This window comes from Cottoperca gobio, chromosome 5, assembly GCF_900634415.1.
Source record: "Cottoperca gobio chromosome 5, fCotGob3.1, whole genome shotgun sequence".
NCBI lineage: Eukaryota > Metazoa > Chordata > Actinopteri > Perciformes > Bovichtidae > Cottoperca > Cottoperca gobio.
The window spans coordinates 16,270,032-16,293,285 of record NC_041359.1 but is presented as its reverse complement, the minus strand read 5'-3'; the positions used below and the strand labels follow the sequence as shown (position 1 = coordinate 16,293,285).

Here is a 23,254-nt window from a genome sequence, read left to right as displayed (position 1 = left end):
CAGAAGATATTTTCTGCTTTCTACATCTTGGCAGGTTTACATTTAGAGGAAGCTACAGGATACTTGTCAAGCACATTGTTTGTTACAGTTCTGGGTCAATAAAGTTATCAGCAGCCATCTCAATAGGAAAAATCCACAAGAACCATACCATATGTGGTAAAATGTAGAATTGACATTTCTTAATTCAACCTTTAATTTAAAGTCTCTTTGAGATTGAATATCTCTTTATCAAGAGTGTTCTGGCAGCAATAACTATGGGTTACAGACAGCTGACTAAAACATCTAAACAGAAATACAGTATTGTAGAAATACTACAAAAGTCTGAAATAAATGACCATTATGTATGTAAAACATGTCACCTTAAAAGAGTTGTCTCTTAATATAAAGCTATTACCACATCACAATCATATACAGTATGAGGCCCTCAGCTACTAAAAGTACTAAAAGTCTATCTATCTATCTATCTATCTATCTATCTATCTATCTATCTATCTATCTATCTATCTATCTATCTATCTATCTATCTATCTATCTATCTATATATATATATATATATATATAATAAACCTGATCCATCGCCTCCACGATGTCTATATATAACTGAATCTTTCAGGGAGATTCTGTGGATCCACCTCCTTGATCCCTCAAAGAAGTGGAGTCTTTCCTAGAGGACAAGAACAATCCAACATACACACTTCAGGACAGCATTCAGAGGACAGCTGAAGCTGTTCTGAAGGCAAAGGATGGTTGAGTGTATCCTTAGATGTTTTTTTTTTGGTACACTTTTTAGCCCAGCTCTGCTAATTTGCCCTGTGAATATTCAAGATGAATTGCAGTGTTTATGCCTCTGCAATATTAAAAAGAACCCAGAGCGGCTGCACACAGCTCAGCTTAGTTTAGTGAATGCATCTCTCTCTGTGGTCAAACTGTCTAAACGATGCAGTCAGTATAATAAGAAGTCACTGATGTGTCTCATTTCCACCTTCCTGCACTACCTACCTCATATTTTCTGACTTGTTCACTGTTCTCCACCATTTCGGGCTAAAAACAGCATAAAGCAGGGGTGTCAAACATACGGCCCGAGGTTCCAATCCGGCCCGCGGGATGATTTTGCAAAGTGTACAGATTACAGAGAAGACATTAACTGCAATTCTTCAATGAAAGTAACTGTTATTTCAAGTGTGTCCACTGAGGGTGGCACACAAGACTGTCAAGCAAGCAAACTGTTCATGCTGGAGCTGCCGGTAAAGAACTTCTGGAGCTGGCTGGTTCTGTCAACATTACACTCTGTGGCACTGTCATTACCCAAAATGTATTGGTCAAAAAAGGAGAAAAGTGGACACAAAGTGGAGTGTAGAGTTTTCCAAGAAAAATGGACCGTTTCCTATTTATTCACAGAGAGTGGGAAAGCTGTGTGCTCGGTGTGTTCGCGGCAGGTTTCAGTGCACAAAGAATATTATATTTGGCGCCACTATGAGACTCATCATGGCGAAAAATCCAACAGCTTGCAAGGACAACTGAGAAAAGAGAAGATAAATGAATTGTTAGCGGGTCTGAAGAAACAGCAGTCTGTTTTTACCCGTAGCCGAGATATTGGCGATGCAGCAGTGAAAGCTAGCTACCTTATTGCTAGCGAAATAGCATTAGCATCAAAGCCAGACTGTGAGGGTGAGTTTGTGAAAACATGCATGCTGAAGGCTGCAGGACTCGTGTGCCCTGAGAAGCGACAGGCTTTTGCCAACATTAGCCTGACGAGAAACACTGGCAGATAGGATTTCAGATCTTTCGGCAGAGTTAAACAGCCAGATGAAGCACAAAGTCAAGTCATTTGTTGCATTTTCGGTTGCCATTGATGTGAGCACGGACATTTCGGATGTTGCTCAACTGGCCATATTCATTCGTGGTCTTGACCGTGAGACTTTGACCGTCACCGAGGAGTTCCTTGAGTTGGTGCTATGACGGACACCACAACAGCAAATTACATTTTCAATGCTCTCGTTGGAGCGCTGGACCGGGTCGGAGTGGACTGGGCCCGTGCTGTTAGCGTGGCTACAGATGGCGCGCCATCAATGATCGGGGAAAAAGCAGGTGTTGTGACAAAATTCAGAGAGAATGTACAGGCTGCAAATGGAGGACATGGTTTTTGGACATTTCACTGTATTTTGCACCAGGAAGCATTGTGTTGCAAGTCGTTAAAAATGCATCACGTCATGGCAGTGGTTGTCCGAACTGTTAATTTCATCCGAGCCAGAGGTCTGAATCACCGTCAGTTAGACAGCCTCCTCAGTGATGAAGACGTTACCTATAGCCTGCCATACTACACTTATTGCAAATGCTGCTTCAGACACTTTTGCACCATGAACAATATATTTCTGTGAAAATTACTTTGGAAATATTTTAAGACATTGAACATTGTCAGCAGCTTCAGTACAAAGAGCCACAACCTTTATGTATACATTTTATACATTTACAAGGCCGGCGGATAACTTAACCTTCTTCCTTAATAGTTCCCACTTTAGTTTGTGTGGTGTGGTGTCAGTTCAGATGATCAGGATTACTACAGATGTGGAAATGAATGTACATTTAAAAATGATTTCTATAGCTTGAGTTGTTTTGATCATAAAGTAAAATACTATATTGTTCAGTTCCAGATACCTGTGACCAAATGTGTTGTGCCTTTGTAGACACACTGTGTTGTGTATGTTGTACACATGTGTAAATGATAAACTGAGGCATAATATTGTTGAATTTGCACTTATTTTTCTTAAGAATTTTCAGGTTGTTCATAATGTTTTGTAAAAATATATTTAATTAAATGTGAATATTTTCAGAATGTACTTGTACTTTTTTGTACTAAAACAAAGGGGAACATTTGGAGTTGTCGTTATTTATAGATTTTTATGATATGATTTTACTGGTCCGGCCCACTTGAGATCAAATTGGGCTGCATGTTGCCCCTGAACTAAAATGAGTTTGACACCCCTGGCTTAACATCGGCAAGATAACAAGACCCAGAATGCCAATGTGGCTGAATGAGATTAGGTCAATTATATACGTTTTGTACACACAACAGTACAGTTTGTCAGCAGCATCATACAGACGATGGTTGATGGCGTGGAAAATTTGCTCTCTCCTTTGGACACACAGGAAGATTCAACAGTCAGACGTTCGTTTTGCAAAACTCCTCCGAGGCTAAAACTGAATAAAAGCAGTGGCAGACACAACAGTCAATCCTCCAAACATAAATGTGTTTTCCAAAATGTTAATCAAGCCGCAGCCAAACAAACCTCATTTTACACTGTGGTTGGCAGCCAAGCCCAAACAAACACGTGTCTCATCGCATATGTCTGTCCCCAGGACAAGTTAATCAGGCTGTCTCCTCGGCCCTGTTTCATTTTAGATGAGTTTCTAATACTCCTGCCAGATCAGCCAAGCAAATACAATTCATGTATCTCACATTTATCTTTTAGACAAGTGACTCAAGCTGTAACATATCACCGGCAGTGAGAACTAGTCAGGTGATTACTTTACTGCAATGAGTCAAGCAGAAATATATGTCTACTAACGCAACACTGGTCTTTCAAACATGTTGTTAATGGCGGACAACTGGACGTACATTCATCTTTTAACTTTGTTAGCAACTATGTAGGGCAGCGTGGGCATCAGCACCCTTAAAGGCCCTGTCACACATATCCGTATGACAGAAACGTATGCCGACGCATACGAAATATCGGCAATACGTTGATATAAATTAAGGGTAAGTTGTGATCGTTTGAAGGATGCAGACGTTACGGCGAACATGCCCGACATACACAGTTCCGTATGGCAGAAACATGCCGACGTATATGAAAATTAGCTAAATATTTGTCAGAGTCCAAATACGTCCAACTTTTCCACAGCGGTGTTGTAGCTGACGCATACATAACGAATACATAACGAATTATTATACGTATGTCAAGCATATTGATAGCGTATCACTTACTTATACAAAACGTATCAGAGCGTCTGGACAACGGAGCTGGAAAAGTGCCATCTGGTTCACGTCATGCTGATGCTGGAGAACGGCTAACATGCTGAACGCTAGCTGTACGTTATGCATTCGTTGGGTATTCGTCTGATACATTTTGTATAAGTAAGTGATACTCTATCAATAGGTTAGACATGTGTATTTGTATATGTTCACTTTTCCGATCTGATCCGATGAAAAGTTGGACGTATTTCCGTATGCGCCGGCATACGTTTCTGTCATACAGATATGTGTGACAGGGCCTTTAAGTGAGCATACGACTTTTACATACTGTATGGGAGAATTAAGTGAATTCCTAAAATGGAGAGAGATAGTCCACTGTACAAAACGTTCATCAAAGACAACAGCAGTCAAAGAACTGTGTTCACACACAAGAGGCGACTGAGAACTCTGAAAAAAATCTATATAGCAATTTATCTTAAGCAAAAAGTGGAAAAGGCAAGTCTTTATGAAAACTTCAAATGAACTAAAACATAATGAGACACAGATGTATGACTTACATTAAAACATTGACCAGTCCGCTAAATCCTGATTGGTGTACAGAAATGTGTGACATGACGGTTTTTCAACTTTCAAACCACTGAGAAGAGCACAGACAAACAAAGAAAATAGAAATCTTTAATGTGAAATAACCAAATTATTGTAACTTTGGCATAAAATAACTGTGATTATGTACATCATGATCACGTGTACCTCATGAAAAATAGGTCATCAGTGCCTTTAAAGACCAGAAACTGCAAAAACAGAGAGAATTCCCATTTTCATTTAATTTATTTATTATAAATCCGGTCTAGCTGCTATATAAATATTGTATAAGTATCAAAACTCTCAATCCACGGAGAAATGCTCACAACCCGTATTCAGAAACTGTGCCTTTAAATGAGCCGCCAGTTCTTTTATAAGGTTGTGACGTCACAACTATACAATTTATAGGTAGAAAGTGTCTCTGCAGTGCCGTTAAAGTTATTTCCCGGCTGTAATGACGGTGCAGAGACGCCGAGAGCATAGATGCGGAAGAACCGTAAACACTGAACAATCAGAGCAGACTGAGCTTTTTCAAGAGGAGGGCTTAAAGATACAGGCACTACAACAAAGCGTTTCAGACTGTCATGAGCCCTCTCCCTGCCTGGTAACACTACTAATTGTTTTCAATTACCTCCACCTGTCTCTGCTCCACCCTCGTTAACTTACCAGCTGCACTGCATTTACTACTCATCATGCCCTGTATAGAAAGCCCTGTTTTTCAGTCCACACTTGTCAGATCATCTGCAAGCCTACATCGGAAAGCCTGCCTGCCTGCCTGGCCTGCCTGCCTGCCTGCCTGCCTGCCTGCCTGCCTGCCTGCCTGCCTGCCTGCCTGCCTGCCTGCCTGCCTGCCTGCCTGCCTGCCTGCCTGCCTGCCTGCCTGCCTGCCTGCCTGCCTGCCTGCCTTCAACTCTGACTCTGATCTCCAGCCCCGGTAAACCCGACTTGCCTTACGAGTTTAGAATATCCCTGAACTGTACTACTGCCGTGCCTCATTCGGCCCTGTTGTGTGTGTGTGTTTTCAATAAAACCTTGATCTCGAAATTGCGCTCCTGGGTCCTCGTCTGTCTGTCCTGACACAGACGGGGTGAGTACAGGTATATTCAGAGACAATATGAGAAGTGTTCTAGTTCTAGTGGAATCCAAAAATACTCATGCGAACATGACAAATGAGCATAAGATATGACCTTTAAGGATAAGCTGGCTGTAATTTGTCTCATACTAGAAACAAATGGTTTACTACTGCTAATACAGTTGTACATGCAGAGGCTGACATGTCCATGGCATATTCAATGAATTTCACTTGTGTGTACTGTAGTCATTTAACCTATTAGAGTTGTTAATGGAAGGATGAAAAAGGTGGCGCACCATGTTGTGAGTGGTTCTCAGGAGAGATAGCAAAGTTCAAAGTGCAGTAGATTGATCAGACAACTCTGCTGCAGCTATTAGTGATCCCTGTGCTTTTATACCAGTTCAGCTTTCAAACAAAGTAAACAACTACACATTTTAGACAAGAACTACCCTGTATGTGTTGGTTTGTGAAGTGAGCTGTTTATAAGAAAACGACAGTGACCAAGTGAACCCATTAAGCACTATTACCCTTCCTTTGGTTGTTGTGTCACGCCCCCAGCAGTCAACTGCATTTGCAGTGGAGCCACAGTGTCCTCACTAATGGAGGCAGTGGGAGGACCAGCTCTCTGGCTGAGTGTAATGATCCTGATGCTGCTTTTGCTGTTGTTAATACTGCTGTCAGGCCGCTGCTGGGAGCAGCCCAGACCCCAGCAACTGATCTGGTCATCTCCAGTGCTGCCCGACAGCTGCAGCACTGAGAAGATTAGAAAGGGGTTAAATGTAATATCTGAGCGATCAGTGAGCTTTATCTCTTTCATTTTGTCTCTCAATCTCCTGCTCTCTTTCATTATAGTTCTCCCTCTGCCTGGCTGTGTTTTTTTTCTGTTCCCCTAACATACAACTACACGTCTCTGTTCTGTAATCTCATATTTGTGTTGCCAGCCTTTTAGTATTTGCTGCCTCTAAGCATAGCGTACACTCAACTAACCCCGTCCTTCTTTCCTAATGCCAGCATTAGGGAGTAGTTGCATGCCTGAGGTGCCGCCGGGAAGAGAGCTGTACCGATGAGGCCGGTGAAGTGATGTGTTGAGACAGGAGGGCCCAGTTGCAGAGGTGGGAGGAGTACTCCGGCCCACCTCTGTGGCTCTGACAGCGAGGATAAACATGGCACTGCCAGCGGCCCCTGGAGCATCGCTAAAGCTTGTTAGCATAGCCACCAGGCCTTGAGGATGATGAGTTCTGAAGAGGTGATTAAGCCAATGCTGAGGTCTCTTGTAGGCTTCAAAGCACATGTACTCACAAGGTAGGAGAGGAAGGGCATTTGAAGATGGAACCACGGGAAAAGACTGGCGGGGCAGTTCGAGTTCAATATGGTCACTGTGCTCCTAGATAGTCATTCATCAAAAGCTGATATTGCTGCCGGTGCAGGCAGGGCTTGGAACAGGCCGAGGTTGACCTCAGAGACATCTCATGACAAAACTTTTGAGAAAGATTAGCTGATTAAGGCACATACAATGCAATCCCGGTGTCATAAAGTGCTGGTCAGTGAAGATTTTCCTTTGCGGTCAGTCTCAGGTTTAGAAAAACAAACTTAAATGTGTGTGAACTTTGCTCTGGATTTCTCAGCAAGAGTTTAACTAAAGTGTATGCTACTCCATCTCAGACTGAGCCCAGAGCGTGCTGCCAAATACAAAGATCCCAGAAATGAGAGTGAGTGGCATTTAAGCCTCCATACCAGCGAGCCATCTGTGCTGGGTGCCACATAATCGCAACAGGATGCAGGCATTGCTGTACATCACAACATCTTCCTGTCTTCTTGTCTACTGCAGCACAGTCACACACCCTGGATTTTTTTCAGTGAGTATACTGTGGCATAAGAATTTGGGGTAAACATGCCTCATGTCATTTAAGTTAACACAAACTGCCTCTTTAGAAATACGGGATCTAGGTGGAAAACCTTTTGTTTCACCATTACAGTCTCTTCAACGCTAATATATTTATCAGACAAAGTCCAAATGGAATTGTCTCGGTTTAATCATCCAACAGGGCTTACTATTCTCAGATGGCACTTATTTGTGTGGGTGGATCTTTACAATAGTGTGCTGGGGTTAAGCATCATACTCGAGGGGATCACTACACTCCCTCAACACGGATTACAAACACTCTCAACTCTCAACACACAGAAACACACCCATCTCTCTGTCTCTTTTTGTTTGTGTCTGTATTACCTCTTATAAATACTCTGTCTTATTATGTGCAGGGGTTTTAAAATGCTTGCCCTGCCGTTGCCGCTAAATCAACAGAGCGTAGACTGAATCAAGAGGGCTGAGTACCCGTGTTGCAATGTCAACTTCGAGCGATTCAACCAGAAGTAATTGCCAATTCAATCAATGTGTCAACAGCAAGCAGTCTCCAACTAAGGCATGTAGACAGGAGGAAGAGGCATGCAAATGGAGGGAGAGGAGCACTGAAACGTGGACAGAGATGGAAGGTGCTTGTGTAGATCCATCTTGACTACAACTGAAACAAGAGACACAAGAGAACCCGAGCGTCACGTTAAAGGGAAACATTTCATGCATCCGGCACGTCACCTAAATCTGTATAATGTAAGGGGACAACAAAAGATTTGAGAGAGCTGAAATAAAATAAGGTACAAGCCAACAATTAAATATTTATTTTTGGCATACTGGCAGTTTTACAGCGAGGTGAGTCAGGAACACGCAGTTCACCCATTTTATACATTTGAAATAAGAGAGCAGGAGGGTGACGTGCAGTAATGTGTGTGTGGGCCTCCATATTGTATGTGTATGTGGGTGTTTGCAGAGCTGGAATATGTTTAGAAAGTACCAGATGCTACCATTAGCATTTTGAAATAGGAGTCAGTAACATAATCAAACATATGGAAATAACTAAACTCACAAGAAGATGTTGTTATGGGTAATCATATGATTTTATTTATTAACTTGTAATCAGTTATTTGTATCTAAGTACAGAAATATAAGGCTGTTCTTCTTAGTCTTTATTAACTATAAATACAACTATTTTAGTGTCTGTATTATCCACAATTATTGTTTAACAGTGAACTGACAAATATAGCATAGTTTTTTTTATAATACTCAAGACCCACTGTGTGTGTGTGTGTGTGTAAGCTGTTCCCACTATTGTGTTTCAGTGGGCGTGAAGACGCATGCATCCTGGCATGTGCAGTATGTGTAAGATGCATGTAGGCGTGTGAATCCAAATTATTGAGTAATAATATGTAGTACAAGTACTATATGTGCACTGGCTTTCTACAAGCACATAGTGCATACAGCGCAAAAGGAATATGGAAGTATTAAAAGGCGCCAAGCAGCTGATTGAGACCGGGTTGGTGTTTGAATCTGTGATGGTGTACCATCATCACTTTGGGAGCCGCCAGGCTGAGCATGGCAGGATTGGATGCCAGCAGCCATCTGGCTTTGGATGGGACTCCTGAGGGAGACACAGGCTGGTGCCAACCTTCAGAAAGCACTTCCAGCTTGTTTGAGAATGACATCTATACTGTGGCCCTGTGTGAGAGGGGAAACTGTGTTCCTGCAGAGCTGTGGCACATTCGACAATACTACATGTTCTACATATGTTCCCTGTCCACTGGGTCTGTCTTTAAGGGCATTGCCGTCTCAAGCTAATTGTAGTCCTGAATGAAAAAATAGCAATTTAATTTCCACCAAGAAGTTTATATTATTCAAGATATGGATTTAATCTGTTGTATATAAGCAATTCTTCACCTGACACAACATTATGCTCCATTTTATGAAGAAATGCTTTACAAATTTAACAGTTTTTAAAGGGTAAAATCCATGCTATCTGAAATTTCTCATGATCAACTTTACTGCATCCTGTGTTCTCGAGCCAATATGTAGTTACTGCAGACGGTGTTACAGACTGTTAAAAAGTCCCTCTTTACACAATCTCTGACTGTAATTGCTTTGTCACAGCTGAGCATATCACAGAATGATACTGTGAGAGTGCCCTTGTGTGTGTGCTTATATGTATGTAGGCCTGTCACGATAATTACGTTAGCGACCTATCATACGATATATGAACTCGGCCATTTTTGCTGACCTCGATATTGCCCATGGTGCTTAGATGGGTTTTTGTTTACATAACAATGTCACCAACATTTCAGCCAATATGATGCCACAATAACTAACAGGGTTTTCTCCACCATTATAAGACTCGGATGCAGCACTTAAGCCGAATTAACAGAAGAATATATGCTGAGAGACACGTTTTGCTGTCATTTGGTTGCGCTGCTTCCGTCCCCTTGTCTGTTCTGTGTCCGAGTTTCACCATGGGCGCGGCTCTGGCAGCTCCTCCACACACACACACAGAGGCACACACACACACACACACTTGTCGAGATTAATAGGTGTTTGATTTGTGTGTGCATATATGTGGGTAAGTATGGCTTCATCATATACAATAAATACGTGCTGGTAAAGATGCCGTAATGAGCTGGTAAGTAGCAGATAGAATGTAAAATAATGACAGTAAATATGTTGTATGTAACTCTAGCATGATTTAAGCTCTGTGTTGTCTCTGGCAGTACAAATCTTTGTGATCGAGGACCAAACTTATTAATTGGTCCACCTTAACATTCTAGAGGATGAGAGAGAGAGTCTTATTTAGAAGTTTACAAAAGCGTAAGTGTAAAGGTTGGAATAAAACTGCAGAGTTGCCAGAAGAGGTAATATGTTTGACATGAGGAACCAAATATATGTTCTAAAAGGGTAAGTACACGTTTTGTGAGTTTAAGTACAGTATTTGATTCCCTAATGAATCCTATCTGATCCTTACATCTCAAATACAACCAGTTCCTGAAACTTACAACAACATAACAACAGACACCTGCAGCAGAATTAACATTAAACTTGTGCGTATGCATTTCTCTTCTCACACATGCATGCAACATACACACAGGCATTAACACACACTGACTTTATGTGACATGAAAAATCAAACACAGCACTCTCCCTGCTCCACACTGCATAAACTATTTATAATGTTCTCCAACGTTGAATTATTGATGAACTATGTTTTCTGTTTCTCAACACTTTTTCTACAGTTCTGTGAGAAATCCATTACTTTTCCTAATGATCAACTCAGGGCATCTGTCTTGTTATACACACTTCTATATCATATAGTAGACACAGCCAGTCAAATCAGTAGGCCTGCCAAACCGTGGGAACAAAATGTTAAGCATATGGGGGAAATAATGTCGAAGAGAGCCTGCAGGGAACTGAAACATGTATTTACTGTCAAGAGAAAGCTAAGGCATGGCTGAATCTGCCTCTATAGGCTGGATAGAATGTACTCGTACTACTAGCAATTCTGGCATGAGGATTGACATGCAGCGTAGTGTAAATCAGATTGAGCAGCAGACACTCCAGTGGAAACATATCATGTTTGCATTCATACTCTGGGGAGACGACAATGACACAAGGTTGATTTTAATCTCCTTGAGAAGCGTAATGGGGGAGGAAACAGTCCCAAAGCAAGGACATCTTATTTACTCGAGCCACACATGACTTTCAGCACTAATTGATGTGAAATATCGTGCAACGTAACAAACAGTTGGCTTCCTCTCACTCATTATCTCTGATTCTTGCTTTCTTCTTCCTCCTCCTTCTCAATCTATCACCTCTTTCCTCTCTCTCCTCCTACGTTCTTCCACTCGTTCTCGCACAGACGCTGGCATCCATCGTCTCATCACACATTAAAAAGGGGCCGAATTTCTTCTCCTTTTTTTTATGATACAGCTCAGCCTAATTTGCTCTGAATGAATTACGCAGTGTGTCCCTCATGGGGTGACAGAAAATGTATTTTCATGAATATTTCCAGAATTCTTCTGATTTCCACAAGCTACAGATCGCTTTCTTTTTCTTCTTTTTTTACTCCCCAAGTACGGTTTAGAATTTCATTACAGAATGTCTATTACAAGACATGCTTTAGGTGTGACATAGCCAAGGCGGTGAACACTTAATACGCAGTATTTCAGAACTTTACATTAGTAATTAGTCATTCTACAGTGCAGTATTTTCTTTTGTCAGTGTAAAAAACCCTGATTACGTCTACTTTGAGTCAATGTAGTAAAAAAATAAAACCTGAAAGACTCCAACGTGGGCCGAATCCTTTTTTATAGCTACCATATTGTTTAACTATATATTATTCTTTTTTAAATAGCTGTAATTACTTTGGCACATACTTTATAGCTCATTTGTGTTTTCTTCCCATTTGTCACTTTCTATTAGTGGAAGCATTTCCTGAGCTGTCATCAGCGCAGGAGGACTTTGTTTACTGCAAACTGTTTCTTCTTGGAGCTGGAAAAATAGCAACCTTCGGAAAGATGGGGAAATATAGTTATAATATATATAGTTTCTACTGTCCTACTAACAAGTATTGTCTATGTAGCCAAAGCCTGATAAATACTGAAATCCTGTAAAATACATAAATGAGCCATACAGCATAACCATGAGCATGGGAACTGTAGGTTATTTTTTAGTTGATCCCATAAACATCTGCTTTAAATACAAAAAAAAGGAAAATATATGTTCATGACTGGCTTTTAGTTCTAAATTGAAAATAACAAATCTACAGACCATCTTCGGATGGGACCACGCCAGCCGCAACGCCAAATCGGGCCAGGGGCATAAAGTGGGAGGGGAGACCCCACTTTCTACCCCCATTTTCTGGCGCCCCTTGCTGGGACCACACCCGTCTTGGAACAAAGCCTTCATTTTGATCTCAACAACTACACCTGCAAAGTTTTGTGACGTCAAATCCGTCCAGGAGCGTAAAGTGGGGGAGGGGGCAATGACCCTTTGGCCCCCCTTGCTTGTACCACGCCCATTTTTGATTTCTCATATTTATCTAAAATACACATCTGTACATTTCCGTGAAGTGACAGAAGCCTCGTCCTTTAATACATTTCTAGTCAATTGTCACTACCCGGTTGTTGAACCACTGTGCACAGATTGAGGTTTTAAATCTATCATTCAGATTGATATAATCTATAAAAAAAAATTAGACCAGATCAGTGACATGTGAAGAAATAATGCACCTACAAGCTTTGTCACCACACCATCATGAACAGGGAGCAGTAATTTAAATTATGTCTGCAACAGGCAAGAAAAGCTGGAGAAAAAGCAGAGACAGCGAAACAAAAGTTTGGAGTGATGAGGAGAGGATGAGGAGAGGATGAGGAGAAATAATGTGCCAAACAGGATGTGTGAAAATCAAGCTGAGAAACCTAGATTCAAAGTACAAAGCCTCACACCATGTCCAAATGGTTCTCACCCACTCTGGAGTGACCAACCTGCCAGCTCACATGGAATGATAACAAAAACTCTTCACAGGTTTGGAAATAATGCACCTTGTGCTGGATTGAGGCCGTAGCCAACAGAGCAGAAACACAACACACCTAATAACAGAGTCTCTCATGAAAACAGAGCAACAGCCGTCTGAAAGTTTTCGTAGACTCTCAGCATCTTAGCAGGCCGAGCATGAAAGGGACGCCTGACAAACAAATTATCTCTCTGTTTCCATAGCGATCTATGAATGGCCTGTGCTAGTGCTTGTGACAACCAGATGCCTGGGAAGACAAGGCTTGCCCATAAAAAACCAGCACTCTGCAGAAAGCCTGTTATTACAGCTATCATTCAATTGGACCTGATTTGCATAATTAAACTCTGTTATTGCCTGACTCTGGAAGCCCATGCAAGTCACTGCTACCAATTGGATCCCCCCCCCCCCATAACAGAGGACAAGAGGCACTTCAGGGAGGAATATACCCTCAGCTGACTACTAGATGTGACTAATCAATACTAAGATTATCCATTAAATTGAACTGGATAGGGCTGCTTTTTTGTGCTCCGTTTCATATATTTCGGTGCAGCTCCGGGGTAGAGTGCACACTGATGAGTTGAGTCACAGCCTGGACTTCACTCTGCTAACTACATGAAAGGCCCTGACAGAGCAGAACAGAGCAGGTCCTGACTGTGAAACACAGAGAGAGAGAAAGGCAGGAGAAAAGAGAAGAAGCTTACATAAAGCATCATGTGTACAAGCTGCATACAGAACCTGCAGCTGGAGAATCCAAATAACAACCCTTCTTGTGAAGAAATGTTCTTTTGTATGTAAGTTCTTTGCATTAAATATTTTTTAAAATAATTAGTTGATTGTGTTAAAGAATAAGAGTGAACAATAATTGACCATTATTAAAAAATGTCTAATATCTGATAACAACCAAAACAGAAGAACCTCAGAGACAGAGCACACAGAGACAATTGTTGGCTAATTGTCAGCACCTGAAGCCAAATACACAAGAATCCTCTGTAAATTGGAGCTATTCACTCCAAGACCAAGCAGCAACAAATGGACAACAACACGACCCATTCAACTCCACTATGACACACCATTTTTCACAGAATCCTGTGCAGACCAGGTGACACTTTGTTACACGCAGCTGAAAGCCAAATAGTTCAGATCAGAGTCTTACCTCGACTAGGTGTGGAGTGGGATTGAATCCACACATGTTGCACACTTGGTGGTGGCACTGTGTGCAGGTGTTGTAGTTGGGTTGTTCTGCTGTATTGCCGACGTTGAGGTTTGTCTTGCAGAGAGGACAACAAGCTTTAGGTTTAGAGGAGTCCGGGGGAGCGTGCTGTTGTTGCTGCTGAGCAGGGGCTCGAGGCCCTTGTTGTGCAGGCTGAGGTCCTGAGGGTTTACCCGCCCCAGGCCCTGGACCAGGAGGTCCTCCTGGTTTCGGAGCCGTTTTTGGGAGCTGTTGTTGGGGTTGAGTAGTCTCAGATATAAGAGTGCTGGCTTGGTTAAGAAGCGAAGCACCAAAGCCAAACAACTTCCCAAAAGTCTGCTCTGGAGGCGGGGGCTGCCGCGAAGGGGAGCTCCCCGCACTGCGAGTCTGATCCTGGCGGGGGTGCTGGGTATGGTGGGCAGGAGAGTTGTGGGACAGGTCAGGCTGAGATGGGGCCTTGGCCATGCCGGGGAGAGCGACTGCCCCTGGAGGGAGCCTAACTTGGCCTTGCTGACGCGGGCCAGCTGGACCAGTCTGTTTGGTAGGACCAAGCGCTGGATGGGCCTGTGCAGGAGGATGGGCCTGCGTTGGAGGATGGGCCTGTGCAGGAGGATGGGCCTGTGCAGGAGGATGGGCCTGTGCAGGAGGATGGGCCTGCGTTGGAGGATGGGCCTGTGCAGGAGGATGGGCCTGTGCAGGAGGATGGGCCTGCGTTGGATGATGGGCCTGTGCAGGAGGATGGGCCTGCGTTGGAGGATGGGCCTGCGTTGGAGGGTGGGCCAGCACTGGAGGGTGGGCCTGCGTTGGCGGATGGGCCTGCGTTGGCGGATGGGCCTGCGCTGGAGGATGGGTCTGAGGAGGGGGATGTGTCTGGGATGCAGGCTGAGTCGAAGCATCAGGTTTAAATTCTGGTTTGGCTGCATGAGAAGGAGAGTGTATCTGTTGCTGACTCTTGGAGCGTGGTGTTGTCATGTCCATCCCCAACGCTCTCTGCATCTGACAGTTCAGACATAGCCACTCCTGAACCTGTGAAAGAAAAAGATAAAAATGTTAAACAATGACCATTAGCTTTAGCATCTAATCTTAAACTTTCAGTAAATAAATGACTGTGGGTATTGAAGAAATAGTTCAACATATTGGGAAATATATTTATTTGCGTTCGGCTAAGTGTTAGATAAGAAGATTGATGACGCACAGAATAAGCAAACATTGTGTGTTAATCAGTTAGCTTTAGAAGCTTTAGCTTTGGTTTGTTACCTTTGGACAGAGCCAGGTGAAAGCAAATAGTTCCCAAAATGTCAAGCTATTCCTTTGACAAAATTATTTTAACAGGCAGGCCTATTGTAGATGATAAAAAATCTGTGAATTATTGAAATAAGCTGAAAAAGAAACCCTAACTTCCTTAGTCTTTTGTATGTTTTTGCTGCTTTGCCCTGGTTTAGTAGATGCTCTACTTTTTGTCAACTGTCCAAAGAGATTAAAGTATCATGAACTAAAAACTCTAAATTGCCTTAGGGTGTGAATGTGAACATGAGTGTGTTGATCTGTTTATGTGACGGACTGGCTGCCTTCCCTTCCCCTCATCCAATGCATGCTGGGATAGCCTCCAGCCTATTCTGAATAGGAAACATTGTGTATGGAAAATGATTGAATGAAAGAACAATTGTGAGTGATGTAAAATATCTCATTGAGGAAGGATTTAAGCGTCCCTGTGCCTCCGCATGGACATTTATTGGTAAACATAATTTACCTACAAAAAAGAAGTGCAGGAAATAAATGTGACAGACGGCTTTAACTCTGGACTTCTTCAATAAATCATGGCTGGCCCTGATTTAGTATCTTCCCTCGTGTCTCTTCCCTTTTTGCTTTCTCTTACATTCCCACTCATTACACAACATGTTCTCCTTCTCATTAAAATCCTCCCATTGTTCTCCTCTTGTTCCTCCTGCTGTTGTCATTTCATTTATGTCTTTGCTTCTCCTATCGTCTGCTCCATATAGGCGCACAAGAAGGTGAAAGTCAGAAAGAGTGATGGCACATGGCCATATGTGTTAATTGGCATCCTGGTGCTTTGACAGCTGCCACACTACTGTAGCTGTCTTGGATTCGTGGTCATTACATAATGCCTTAATGCATTATAAATGCAGTGGGAGAAAGGTTGTATGAGGGTTGGATGTCTGGGGCACAATGGGCAAGGTGGGAGGCCTGGCCGGCAGCTTTTTTCCTTATGAATTTGGGTAAAAATTCCCTTTTTAGCCTTTAAAGGTGGATTTCATAGAGATTTTGGTTCAGCTTCAGCTGAGACTTTTCATCACTCTGGGAACTGCTGAAGCGAGGACTGAAAATGCAGGAAGATCTCCTCACTTCTCATGTAGAATCAAATATCTCTGCAAGCCTGTGGCCACGGGAGATTGATTCACAAATAAGCTAACCGCACAAACACACACACACACACACACACACACACACAGACTATGAGGTACTCAGAAGAATTCCACAGTTTATGTGCATAATATGATTTTTTTAAGACCTGTATTTTTCATCTTATTAGAGTTGCTCAAACCATTGCCTATGAAGCACAATTACATACTATAATACTATTGAAATACAATTTTCCTCTACATATATAATCCAAACTTTACAATCACTGTATACTAATAGTACTTTATTAAATAGTATTGACGATTAATTTCAAGTGGACTATAATACTTTCATATTTAAAGGTCCTCTAAATATGTTTGGCTCTAGTATTTGTGATTGTATGCTGATTATATGCTGAATTGTGTTGTTTTACTTCTTTAATAGGTTTTTATTGCCAAAGGTTATAGACTACCTAGTGTTGTTCTAAATGTTCATCTGTTAAAACATTTCATGCAAGCTAGCACGGTATTTGCCACTTCACTACTACAAGTAGTATGAGTCACTGAACCTAAAGTGTAGTATTCCTCCACTAAATGCCAAACGCTGACTCACTGCTGTGCTTTGACTTTTAGTTGAACAAGAAACTCTGCTTAGGTAGTTATTTGACCTTAGCTAATAAAACCTAATTCTGCGTTCACCTCATAATCAGACTGAACTCGTTTCACTTCATTATTCATTAATAATTATTCGCAATTTGAATTACTGGGAAAATCAAGATGTGGGCAATGATTCAGAGGTCAGAAACCAGACTAATTTAGTATAAACTTCCTTATAAACTGATTGCGGCAAGTTGGTGACACACTGAGGAGGGGTTTGCAGTAACAACCATTTGAGCCGTGGAGTAGTAAAAAGCATGGAGAGGTTTTGCTTGTTTTTTGTCTCCTTGCTGCTGGAGAGGATTAATTGAGGATTGCTGCATTACATTGTTTCATATTTCTATTGGTAAATCAACAAAATCTATTCATTAAATGATAATGTAATCTGGGCCTTCCAAGCAGATATGTAACAACAATAGGAGATTCTAGTGAATTCTTAATTATGCTGCGAGGAAAAACATTTTCATGCAGTGGATCAATGAAAAAGTACCAAATGTTAAAGGCTGGCAGAGAGTGCTGTTTGATTTAGTGTCATCAGGATACTTTATATGTATATTACATTCAAAAACAGATCAGCTCTTTAACATTTGGAAACCTTGAAACATGTAGAGCCTGGTGTCTCATGCTAGGATTATTATTCTTATTGCATATTGTCATTGTAAACTGAATCTGACTGTGTTCTGTGTTTGTTTGTTTTTATTGTTTTTACTCTTTATTGTTGATTCTATAATGTATCCATGTTTTATTTGTTGTAAAAATGTAAAAAATGAAATAATAAATAGTCAGAAAATGTAATGTAATACACTCAAACTAGTGAGTGTGACACACTTTAGGGCCCAATAGATGTGTGTTGTCAACATAAATCTCTATTTTCTTTTGAACTATGCGACCATGCCAAACAGTTCAATGTCTGTTCTATCTCATTCTGTTTCTAAGGTCAGACCACATCGGTACAGTCAGAGGATCAGTAACCTTTTGATTGACAGTCTCCTTCTCATGTAGCCAAACCAGAACCTAAGCCTGATGCTTGCACCCCAGACACAGACCCCTTCTCAGACGCAGCATCCAACACAGGCCCATCCAAGGCCCTGTCCACTACTTTAAACTCTGCCAGCCTTGCAGAATGTCTTTCTCCAAGTCAGTCATTCAGTCGGTCAGTCAGTCACAGGCTCAACAGCAGCTTAGCCTTGTGCCTGACCCCTTGCCAATCCTCAGTATAAGGAGTGATGAGGCTATGCTTCTCACTGTCAATCAGGAAAGTTGAGAAGCCCGGGAGCAGAGGTGAACCCAGGGGTCAGTCAGAGTAATGTGGACAGGGAAATAAGCCATCACTGGAGCAACATAACACTGGACTCTTCATCCTTCGGTCGTTGGTTCAATTCTGGCTTGTTAGGAACTTGGCTTGGGAACCGGAGGGTCACTGGTTGTAGACTGGTACTGTGACAGGTACCAGTTCACCTCCTAAGCACTGCCGAGGCAAGGCTCCGGACACCCACACTGCTCCTCGGGCGCTGATAATATAATAGCTGCCTGCTCCTCCTAATACTAGGATAAATTCAGAGTCTAAATTTCACTGTGTGTGCTGTGCTGTGTACATGTGTGTGACCATTAAAAGAGGATTACATTTCCATTTCCAATCAGAGATTCACAAGTGGGAACTCATCTTTCCATCATTATTATTGTCCTTAAATTTTTCTTTCTTTCCAAATTACAGTTAAGCTAATCAAAATAAGCCCATTGGGGGGAAATGAACCAGAAAAACAAAGAAAGCAACTGCTGGGAGGGCAAGCAGCTATTTATCAATTTCATTGTGTCTCTGCTTGCCTCCGCCTCATCTCTCTCCATCTCATTCCTCTCTGCGTCCCCCTTGTTATGAGGCAATCATGTGGATCTTTATGAAATCTGATCTGTATCAGCAAAAAACAAGCGCACTGCACACTCTGTCTCCTGCCCTCCTTCTCTTTCCGCTCTCTGTTGCAACCCTCCATCTTGTCCTCCTTCACCCATCTTTATTTCTCCTTCTTATCTGTATCTCTCGAATCACACCCCTCCCTCTAACTCTCTTCTTCCATCTCCATCTCTATCTCACATATACATTTTTGATGGCTCTTATCCGGCCTTGCTTTCATACATGAATACAATTATTGCCTTAGCTTGTTAAATGTGTGTGTTTGTGTGTATGTGCATGTGGTGTGTGTGTGTGTGTGTACAGTGGTATGATACACGACAAAGGTCATAAGCCGGGACCGAAGCCCACAGTTCTGCGAGAACTCAGCGTCTGCCAACAGGATGCTCGAGCAACGTGGCTTCATGGAGAACAACGACTTGCTGCCAGAAATAGAACCTTTTAACAGCAAGGGCCCACAGAGACTTGGATATGGATCAAATAATGAGAGCAAAGCATCTTTGGCAACACACACACATATATTTACATGTTGAATTTTATGCTGATTTAGGTACGATCTGATACTCTCCATCATATTAACTTGTGCTACAACTAAAGATTTTTAATTAGCTATAGATTTGGAGATTATTTTCTTAATTGTTTAATTGTTTGTTCTGTAAAATGTCAGGAGAAAAACACAATTAACCGCAATTACAATTACCTTAAGCCCAACCTGACCTCCTCAGACGTCTTTTTTTGTTCAACAAACAGTCCAAAAGCAGCAATTTCTTACATTTGAGAAGCTGGAAGTATATAATGTTTGGCATTGTTACTTAGCAAATAATGAAATGATTATCAAAACAGTTAAATAATTGTCTGCCGATAAATCGATGAATCGACTAAACTCTAATATCAGCTAAAATGGGTGCAACAGTAGAATAACCTTGAATTCCAATAGCTAAGCCTTATTATAAGTGATAGTAATGTGTCTTGATCACACAGGGAATTTAAACATCTACAATTGAAACTGCTGTTTCTAAGGTCAAGAATGAACCTTAAACCTGTCACTAGTTCATTAAATCTGATGCATTGCTGGAGTATATACAATCCAAAAGTATAGAAAAACTAAAACGTTTAAATGCCTTTTACATGGAAGACATTTTATCATTTCACAGTAGGAAAAGGGAACGTGCAGCAAAGGGCCGTGAGTCACATTCAAACCCAGGCCACTGTGGTGAGGACTAAGCCTTAGTACATGGAGCGCCCGCTCTACCACGTGAGCAAGTGTGAAAACAATGACAGCTGAGGAGGGAGGAAGAAGGGATCTTTGCTTCTCTCACACAAACACACACACACACACACACACACACACACACACACACACACACACACACACACACACACACACACACACGTTAGAAGGTGTAACACTGTACACATCACACAGGTGCACAGAGTTACCCCCGTTTTGTTCTCCAGTTTGTGTTTGTTGACAGGAGTGAGATATCATGCGCTCCATCATTCCCCAGGAAAGCTGTGGTAAAGAACACGTTCGGAGACAGAATCAAACTTCAAACGTACTAGAACGCAGACAAAGAAGGAAGCTCTGTCTCGGAGATCACAATGCGGTATCACCATGCAGTACGCACAGCAGCTAAGCACTGCAGTTTGGGGATCAGGATGCTTAGAATGCAGCGGTTTATCAATTCCTTGAAAAACGGGCCAAAAGACATTGAAATTCCTTCCGACGCCTCTCTCTCCCTCTCCCTGTCAACATGTCTCTTTCTGCCTCTGCTCTACAAGTCAGTGCTACAAACAACTACAAGTACAATCTCAATAAAACACATCTGTTTTACTCCTCAACATTGCCAAGCAACATACAAAGAACGTGAGACGAGTAGAAATGATGAGCGCTTGTGAGAAGATCACTGTTAAATTTCTATTCATGCTGTTTGTTGTGCTGGTGCAGTGTCAGGCACAGCAGGGAGCCACGGTGCTACTGAGGATGCTGGAAGGTACTTCAGAATGGTAGTGTATAACATTATATCCTGGTATATAGTACAGGAGGTTAACACAATGTAATGAACACCTATATAGTGTAATGCAAAGACATAATATACCGTTTCCCTGCAAAAGATATGCTGCTACAGGGCTGCCCCCTCTAAGTCGATTAGTCGACTCATTGGTCGTTTTGGTCGACTAAGTATTTATTTTGTCTATTAGTCATTTTTTTATTCAAATGTTTCATCCTGAATGACTTATTTCCAAGTTTCACAGATCTGCCAATTAAATCAACTCATCTATTAGTCGACAAAATTGTATGAGTGTTAGAATTTCTTTCGCAGAAGACATCCCTTCTACTGCGAGAAGCTTTTTATATTCTATTTTGGTTGAGACTGTGTCAGCGACTTTTCCCAGCTGTAATGTTTAAGGCTGCATTTTGTGCTGTTGTTGGACTAGAATACATTACTGTGAAGTGTAGCCACATTACCATAAACAGTATGTTATCAATAACAACATTTAAATTCATATGCTTTAAGAGAGTAGTATTAGAGATTCTTTGTTTAAAAAGGTTATTTTGTATTTGATAGCATTCGATTGTGTTTTTGTTCACCCATTTATATATTTCTGATCAGAAATATATCAAATATATATTGACTTGAAATGAAAACAAACATAACAACAAAATAAAATGTTGTTTGGTTTAATCCTAATTATTGGTAGAATTTTAAAGAGAGTAGAAAGCCTAAACTGTGAGTGTTAAGGAATAAACATGTCTGATTCAAAAGAATCAAGAATGCTATAGACTTTAGATACCTGTACTGTGAAATCTCATTCCCAACCTGAAGCACAAAAGACACAAACAAATCCCTTCAATGAATCTCACAAGCTGTAATAGTGATGCACAAATAAAACTGTGTGTGTTAACTTGTGAGCTGATACAAAATAACAAATCACAATCGTGTCGCCGTGTTGCAGAGTGAGCTTTCAATGTGTTTATCCTGTCTTGTTTGATTACTAAATAAACCAAATAAAACAAAATAAACACAGGTGCACCATCTAAATACAAACAGACTGACCAGATGTAATGGCTCCTGTTATTCCCCACTGGAGAGCAGAGCCCAACTGACTAAAGCAAGCTGGGACTTTAAATGCAGCAAACCACTGTCCCAGATTGAGTTGCTGGCAGTTCTCATTGCAAAATATTTTTTTGTATATGCAAAATTGAGCAGGAAGTGTCTCAGCTGGATTCCTGACCCAGTTCATACTGTTTGTCCACTTAAAGCCCCAGCCTGTTATTACAGTGTGAAACGCTTTCACTCAAACACTGACGTTCTTCTATATTTCGATTTAGTATATAGTTTCCTGTCTCACATTTATATGAAATTATTTACAGTAAATATTATGTGTGTCTTCTAAAACAAAAACATTTATGAAAACACGTTGTAATGGTTAAGCCAACTTGTTAAGATAACCTTTGTTTCATTTACAAAACATTAGGTGTCATCTGAGAAGTCCAGCTGTTCAGGTATTGATAATATGTGCACGCTTTCAGAGTACAACTAATCAAACCTTTTAATCTAAAATCCAATATATTTGCTTTATATCTATATAAATAAATGATCTAATAATTATTACATATATATTGTACATACTGTATCATATGTGTCGTAGAGATGGCACAGCGTCAGTTGCTAACTGACTGTCTTGTTGGTGGGAAACCAAGAATTACACTACGGCTCACTTTGTCCTCACAAATAATTAAACAGCTAATTTTTATGCAAAACCTTTGATGACTAGCAGTTGGTCTGAAGAAGGAAACGATTAAACTTCCATTCAGAATAAATCGTATCACCAGCACACACTTGGCAGAAGAGCGACAGACACCTCCACCCCAAAGAAACTGACATGTTTCAAAAACCTTCCCCCTCAAGGACCCGAACTAGAATGCCAAATATGAAACATTTCAACTTTGTGTGAGGGTGAAATTCCAAGAAATCCGATCCTGATTCTCTACATTCATCACATACTGTATATGACCCACGCCGTCCTTGGCTAGCATTTAACTTTTGCAGATCATGACCGTGTTAGAAAGCGATCCATACTCCACTCTGCCAGATCTGGATGCCATAGAATCTCTTGTGCCACATGAT

At 41.4% G+C, this 23,254-nt stretch overlaps 1 protein-coding gene and 1 long non-coding RNA gene across 3 annotated transcripts in view; one reads left to right on the top strand and one right to left on the bottom strand.

The window, feature by feature from the left end:
• Nucleotides 1-23,254, bottom strand: part of bsnb (bassoon (presynaptic cytomatrix protein) b) — a 67,892-nt gene that overhangs the window by 31,536 nt on the left and 13,102 nt on the right. For both annotated transcript variants that reach the window (XM_029431046.1, XM_029431047.1), the window contains exon 3: nt 14,163-15,224. In XM_029431046.1, coding sequence (XP_029286906.1) covers nt 14,163-15,224 — 1,062 coding nt within the window. The remainder of the gene's footprint in view (nt 1-14,162; nt 15,225-23,254) is intronic.
• On the top strand, nt 5,435-9,353 carry LOC115007917 (uncharacterized). The gene is made up of 3 exons (XR_003832249.1): nt 5,435-5,486; nt 6,636-7,480; nt 8,026-9,353. It is a non-coding gene; the product is annotated as an uncharacterized LOC115007917 (long non-coding RNA).